We start from the raw sequence: 8,319 nt of genomic DNA on the forward strand, positions 1-8,319 counted from the left end.
GTCCAGTGGTAGTCGGTGACCAAGAATAGGTTTACAAGCTATTTATTCCGTTAAGATCCTGGAGTTCATGTTCAACATTGGTTTGGAGTGAGGGTTTTACAACTCTATCAGGTGTATCTTTCATATTCACCAACCCGGTTAAAGGGTCGGACATTCTCCTCTCAATTTTTCTCCCAATTTCATTAACACACAATTACCGCCTGTGTACTGCCTGACTCTTTACATCTTGAATAAAAATCAAATAGGTCTTTTTTAAAAGTTTCTTCTTAAAAGTATGGTTGTGTATAGGATTATAGGCTCCTATTACCTCTAATGGATGGGCATAGGCTGACCACCACCATTCTCCATCCAAACTTTGTCCTCCTCATTTCTTCCCAGTTGTTCCATAGTTGCTATTCATCTTTCTCATATCTGTTCCCCATTCCCGATGCAGTGTTTTCTTTGGCCTTCCTCTTTTCAGTTTCTCTTCAACACTCCAAGTTAGTAGGTCTTACCTCATAATGTAGTTTTGATGAATTACAATCTACCTCATTTTAAATAATTAACTAATCTTATTAATTATTCATAATCAAGCTAATGATAATTGCTCTAATGTAACTAACATTGTTTTACTGTCTAATCTCCTTGGTAAGAATAGGTAAATCAATATTTAAACTGAATAGTCCAACATATGATGTAATTGATGTTTGAAGAAAGTTTTTTTTTCTGGTTAGTGTTGTTTTTAGTAAGTTGGTTTTATACACTATGGGGTCGCTAACTCCATGACCAACCTTTCTCCTTTATCCGAGGTTTGGATAAGCAGTGGCCCCAGAGGGGCTCTAGGAGGAGTTTGAGGAAAAACTAGATTTCCAGCGGAGGAAGAAATCAGGAAGTGGATGGGACACAAGTTGAGGACAGCATCCAACTGCGTCACAAGGCAAGCCCTCACATGGAATCCCCAAGGCCAAAGGAGAAGAGGAAGACCAAAGAAAACATTACGCCGAGAAACGGAAACAGATATGAGAAGAATGAACAACAATTGGATAGAATTATAAAGGAGGGACCAGGATAGAGTGGATTGAAGAACTCGTAAACTCCTCAAACCTAGCAAATTCAGTGACAGGAATAGGGTTCGAACCCACATGGGGAAACCTCAATGGATTAGCTTTAAAGGATTAATGACGAAATAAGATGACGCCAAATCAAAACTACTGGATCTTTTATGACCAACAATAAGTTTCTTGATATGTTCGATTCAAGTGTTATTGACAAAACCTCGAAATGTAATGGTGAAAGTATGATGTAATTGGTCTTTAAACATGGACTGACAATTATTAACTATGAAATATATGATTTCCTTTTATAGTGAGGTGTTCCAACCATTTGAAGTTGGTGAATCCCCACTCAGTAAAGCTGGTGTAGATATCTGTATTAGGATCCGTTTTTCGAGTCTCAAAAACTCACATCATGAACGTTTTTGCGTGAGGACATTGTTAGAACCCCCGGATCTTGGCGCACGAACGTCACACCACGCCCAAGTACAGACTACATGCATACTGGCCACACATACGTCTTCAACCATGTACCATATAGCAAACGTATAGGTATATTCATCCACCTGGTAGAGTAGGTGGTCACTGCTCGCTTCAAACTTATTTGCTGCAACTGATTTTCTCTTAAACACCACATGCACATCTCTAGTACAAAGAATTTCGTCCATGCACCTCATGATCTACACATAAGCATACGCACCCTCTCAGGAAAAGTTGATAATCACTTCTCCCCAGTATTCGATACCATATCTTTGTATTATGTCTTTAACCTGATTGTTTAGGCCGCTGATTTTATTAGACATGAGGTAAAGTTTCAGTTAACGTCTATTTAGCGAGCCTGATATGTATCATTTGGATATACCTACATACACAACTACACAATTCGAGACTCATACAACTAATCTTCATAGGCATGCATATACTCCAGCCCATTACGATTTTTAAAGCCACGAAGAGTGAACACAGAATAATCCAAGTTCAGTACAAGAGCAGTGGATTAGTCCGATCTCCGCTAACAAAGTTGCCCTTACTACCCAGAAGTGCCTCATATAGGTTTGAAGTCAGATTTTGATTCCTTTCTTCCTAGTACGAACTTTTACTGTAGACTCATTAGGTATAGACAGCTTTTCAATAGTATTGAGTCACGTTTTATCTATCCTATACTCTAGTTCTCTATCTTCGGTCGTGAATTATGTATCTCGTATAATGCAATCCAATCTAAGTATAGTTTATCAATAAGGTTCCTATAATCTCAGTCCCCAGTCCTATTATTGTATTGGAATAGTGTTATATCGATTGAGTATGTGCCTTGTTAATATATGAATATGCTGATTCCCGCCAATCAGAGAGGAGTGAATTATCGATCAGAGCAATAATATAAAAAAGCTGTATGAGCAGTCTTGAGTACTACTCGGTCCTGCTTTCTGCCTAGCCCAGCCAGTTAAGTCCAGAACACCAATAACAGCTTCTGTGGTATGAATCCCTGTACTTCAAACATACTAAGTTTATATACCAAACAAACTCACCACATCACATCATAAAATAGAAAATAACATTTGTACAAGGTCTGGCCAAATGTGGCTGTGAATGTGGGGAACAGTAATTAATAGATTAGGGATAACTCAAGAATGGTAAATCGTACAGTAATAGTCTATAGGTCAAAATAAAGCTCATAATAAGAGGGACACAAATATGAATAGATTAGTTACTTAACAATTATAGAATAGGAAATATACATATCATATTGGTCACGATTGATTGATCACTGGGTGGTGATCAATGTCATGCAACTTGGCAAGTAGCACGAAACCCGGTTACCAGGGTTTCCTGTTGACCACCTCCAACCACCATCTTATATCATATTGGTTCATAAATAGTCCTCAAAAGTTACCATTCATAATTCTCTTTGGGATATAACATATAGTATATTCCATAAAACAGAAAATGCTTTCATTTCTCCTATCATATCAAAACTGTATGAACATGGATACTACTTTTTTGGTTCGTTTTCAATCTGTCGCCATAATTTTTTTGTTCTCCATTTAGAATCTACTTATTTTGTTTCCTAGTAATCTTGTCTTATCTATTCATTTCTATGGTTATTGGTGTAGTTCTTTTTTTTCTTGTATATAAGATGTCTACATGTTACATAGTCTACTCTAGTCTGTCACTGGGCATCATCGTACTAAAACTGTGGTAGGTTAAAAATGTAAAACTACTCAGATGAAAGTAGTTAGGAATCATATGGATTGATTATTGAGTATGATTATTGTTAGTAGCAGTAATAGTAGTAGTAGTAGTAGTGGTGAAAGTAGTGGTAGTAGTAGTAGTAGTAGCAGTGGCAAAAGTAGTAGTAGTGATAATACATTAGTCATGCCCGAATTCCGTCTTACAGTTTGGATGTATACCGATGTACACCGGTTCAGTGGTCTAATGGTTAACCGTTCGTATACGATAACATAGGTCTTGGTTTCAATTCTTTATGATGTTATTGCGTATGCACTCTGATGTGTAGTTCCATACTAGAATGAAACGATCATTCATTATTTACGCGTTTTTAGTAATAGTCTACTCAAGGTGAGAGTTATTTGCCAATCGAACTAAGATTTGTCTAATCTTAACACTGTGCCAAATCAATGACGTTCGACCAGTATGAGCAGTGTAGCGTCCTTATTGGTTCTTTGTCCGCCTAACCCATCCAATTGAGTTCAGAACACCAATAACAGCTTCTGTTATGCGAATCATTTATTTCAAGCATGCTCGGTTTATATACCAGACAGACAGACCACATCACACCATAAAATAGAATATAATATTTGTACAAGATCAAGCCAAATGTGGCTGTGAACGTGGGAGACCATAATCAATAAACTGAACATAATTTGGGAACAGTAAATCGTACAGTAATAATCCATAGGTCAAAATGATTCTTATAATAAGATGAATATGGATACATACAATCTAATCACTGAATAGTTATACAATAAGAATATATATAGAATAATCGTTCACTGATAGGTCCTGGGAGTTACCCGTACTTATGTCTTCGCTAGGATATAACAAGTATCATGATAATGTTGACAATGAAGTAGAGGAAGTGGACTATGTAATGTCAAGAAGTTATGATACAATTGCTTTTGATGGTTTCCATAAAGTTTTCTTTACAAATGAAGGATAAATTGAATGACTCCTTGAATTGTCACTAGGTAATGGTGTAAATAATTCATTGAATTTAGAATAATTTTTTTGTTTATTATTTTCAAATAGATCAGACCAACAAAGGGGTTGTAATTTCTTATTATTAGATGAATTAGATATTGAAAGGTCAAGTTGTTCTCTTGGAGATTTTGGTTGATATGAAAGTTTCTCTTGTTTATTGTTTATAGATCTGAATAGAAACAAACAAACAAAAAGAACACCAGAGTGTAGATAATCATTCTATGAGTAGAACCAATCTTGTATGTTGAATGGTCAGTTGGTTAGATATGATTAAGTTAAAGGTTGATATGAATAGATATTGATTTAGGCTTCCTTTCTACAATTCAGTTTAAGGAATTAAAAAGAACGGATAGCTTCACTTGGTATTGTTTGTTCGAATCTTCTCATTGATGTTTAGTACTGAAATTGATCAGTCCCTCAGAGTTGATGTCCACTCTGGGACTCGAACCCAGTACCGTTCGCTTCAAATGCCATCGCATTATACACTCAGCTACTGATTCCTGATAGCCACTTGCTTGTGTAATGGGGTGAAGTTTGAATTCACTTGATATTGTTTGTTTGATGTTTAGGACTACAATTGATCAACCTCTTATTGGCTATATGTGCATACTGTGCGTATTGCCTCGATATTACCTTAATTCACAAGCATTATAAATAGATGGATAGTGGCTAGCAATGGGATCCAGGACGTGCGTTTCGTCCTATTTAGGACTCGTCAGCTAGATGTACCTATATCTCAAAGTTGATATTCAATCTGGGACTTGAACACAGTACCTTTCACTTCAAACGCCATCGCAGATACAGGTACATCCAGCTGATGAGTCCCAAATAGGACAAAATGCGCGTCCTGGATTCCACTGCTAGCTACTATCCATCTTTGTTTATAAGAAATGATAGTTAAAAATGATACTTACCCTTAGCTTCAGAAGAAAGTGTTCAGTCAATCAGATACAACGTAGGACCAGACACATTCATGCATCGGTTCAAGTTGTCATACCTCATTAGCACAACAACATGAACACCGAATTCATAGCAGTTAATTTACTGGTGGTAATATATAAATGAAATGTTGTATATAAGGATATAGTATAGGAAGACAGACAGATATGAAGCAATTTTAATCTCAAGGTTTAAGGGAAGATAAAGAGTATATACACCTACGTCATTGTGATCGATTCTGAGCCATGTCATCCACAGTCTCCAACCATTGGTTACGATAGTCACGCGGACCCCAACCAGGTAGTCTGCATCTGCCAACATGTCTCAGACTAGAAGTTAGTGACTTCACGCTCTGATGCCACGTTTCGGTTTGGCCGCCCCTAACTCTCTTCCAACCATCTACTACACTAGTCAGCATAGTGCGTCGTGGTAATCGGTGTTCAGGCATATGTGACACGTGGCCTAACCATCTCAGTCGATGAAGATTCATGACCTCATCAACTGATTTACCAGCATTCCCTAATACCCTTCGTCTAACCTCACTATTACTTACCCGGTGATCCCAGCAGATGTGAGCAATATTTCTAAGGCATCTGTGATATGAATGTAACTAATCCAATGAAGATTGATTTTTCATTATGTCAGTTATTATGTTCAAATAATGTTTATGAGTATTATTGTACTGATTATAACTAATAAATTTTCATTTTCTGATATGATTCAGTTGAATTTTCATTTACACTCTATACATATCTTCATACATATCATTTGTAATGGCGCAGATGCATTCATTCTTTGTGACGTAAGAGTAGGTTGGAAGAAAGCTAGGGGCGGCCAGACCAAAACGTGGCACAAATCCATGAAGTCATTGACAATTGGACTGAGCAATGTTGGTAGGTGTATACTACCTGGTTGAGATTCGCGAGATGATAGCAATCGATAGTTAGAGACCTTGAATGACATGGATCAAAATCGTTTGCAATGGCGAAGGTGCATCCACTATTTGTGTTCTACCAAATTCTAATCTTCTGAACTCCTCATGTCCGTATCCTTTTTTCTCTTTCCTAATTTATTTCACTGGATTATACTCATTGAATAACATCTTCAAACCCTCATCTTTCCGATTACTGCTTATACTCTTACTACTTCTACCACAATTGGATTTGAATCGACAGCTGCATATTTGTGGTAATGTGGTATAGCAACTCGGACCGATGTACGTACGTACGAAGTTCTACGTTGTAACTGACTGACTGTTAATCAACATAAAATACCATCCGAAAAATAAATACAATTACATATTTAAACAAAGCCATCATCTGATAAAGAAGAACATAATTAAGTAACAAGATTATAAGTTATTGGATAATGATATTTCTTTATGCGAGATTTCCACTAACATTAATGTTAGATTTGAATAGATTCCTATGGGATAATTCATTTTAACATTTGACCAATCACAGTGAATCACTTAACCCCCCCTTTTTTTAAGAATTCATATTATGGTTGAAATCATGGGTCAGTTGAAGCTAGGCCATCATGGAAAACCTGGAAGCACTGGATGGCCGTTTTGTCCTATTATGAGACTCCTCAGCAGTGGTCTAGTGGGTAAGCGCAAGCGCGCGAGACTGATAGGTCCTGGGTTCGAATCTTGCATGGCGGGGTCGTTAATGTACACTGCTGAGGAGTCCCACAATAGGATGAAACTGCCGTCCAGTGTCCTCAGGTTTTCCATGGTAGTCTAGCTTCAATTGACTCATGATTTCAACTATAAAATTACTGAAATCTCCACAAAACCCCTTCTGATAATAATCATATGCTCACTAGTTACTGACTTAAAGAGATATTTCCTGAAGTTCTAGTGAGAGGCAGTGACCAGTGAAGTTCAACCAGGTCTGTTGTGAGATAGTAACTCACTGAAGACAATGGTGGATGTGTCGCTCAATTTCGTGGATTGGTTGAAGTTAGACACTAAAACTGTTGGATGCCAGCCTGCTCAATGGTCTAGAGGTTAAGCGCTCGCGCTCGAGACTGATAGGCCCCCTGGCTAGAGTCTCTAGAGGCGGGATCGTGGGTGCGCACTGTTGAGGAGTCTCGCGATGGGACTAAACGGCGGTCCAGTTCCTTCAGGTTTTCCATGGTAGTCTAGCTTCAACTGACTCAAAATTTCATCTATAGAATAAAATAAAACCTAATAAATAATTTCATTTTGATAAATAATGATTGTTCATCAAAGGTACATAATGTATGTTGTCTCCATATACTTTCGTGATTCAATGTAGAGTAATCTTTTGCATTGTTCATTCGTGCTATTCAATGTTCAAACATTAACTTCATTCGAATCCAGTCTACCATATTTCACTTATAAATACTTCTTCATTATTCAACTGTCAAAGAACAGAATTGATTTATAGAGTGCTAAGTTTATTTACTCAAATCAAAGTCATAATCTTACATATAAGACTTTGTGAACCTAATAGATCATCCTTATCCAAGTAGATGTGTAAATGAAGACGTATCGAAGATAGAGATCGGTATCAGTGTAAAGTTGTGAAGATTGTTGAGTTTAAACTGATGTCATAAATCGATCAATGCTAGACCGCCATTGAAAACCTGGAAGCACCAGACTGCCGTTTCGTTCTAGTGTCGCACTTTTCAGCAGTCCGCATCCAAGATGTCGCACACGGGACTCGAACTCAGTGGTTGAAAACTAAATGATTTGACCACAATAATATTCCTTCATTGAATATTATTTTAACTGATTTGATTAGTTAAATAACTTACTGATATTTTATTTCAGTTTTATTCGGATATTTTATTGGTTGATTTGCATGCCAAAACGATAAATGGTTAAGTGGTTTCGTTGCCTTTTTTGTTGTAGTTTTAAGATTAGGCAATTTGGATTCCTTTTTGATTGAAGCTTGTATTTCGGGGTAATCTGGAAAGTAACTGTTATATATAAAAATATATATGTATTTGTGAAAATAAACTATTAATTGAAATCATGAGTCGATTGAAGCTAGACCACCATGGAAAACCTGGAAGCACTGGACGGCCGTTTCGTCCTAGCATGGGACTCCTCAGTGGCAGTGCACATCAACGATCCCGCACTCGCGAGATTCGAACCCTA

General features: G+C 37.2%; 1 protein-coding gene across 1 annotated transcript in view; it reads right to left on the reverse strand.

Moving 5' to 3' along the window:
• Positions 1-3,775: 3,775 nt before the first annotated feature.
• The window catches only part of Smp_162290 (hypothetical protein), a gene marked incomplete at its 5' end in the record, with an annotated part of 14,204 nt that continues 9,660 nt past the window's right edge, over positions 3,776-8,319 (reverse strand). Inside the window, 2 exons of the mRNA XM_018797878.1 lie at positions 3,776-4,419; positions 7,974-8,138. Coding sequence (XP_018652876.1) covers positions 4,152-4,419; positions 7,974-8,138 — 433 coding nt within the window. The 3' untranslated portion in view covers positions 3,776-4,151. The remainder of the gene's footprint in view (positions 4,420-7,973; positions 8,139-8,319) is intronic.

Source organism: Schistosoma mansoni, chromosome 6 (assembly GCF_000237925.1).
Source record: "Schistosoma mansoni strain Puerto Rico chromosome 6, complete genome".
Taxonomy (NCBI): Eukaryota; Metazoa; Platyhelminthes; class Trematoda; order Strigeidida; family Schistosomatidae; genus Schistosoma; species Schistosoma mansoni.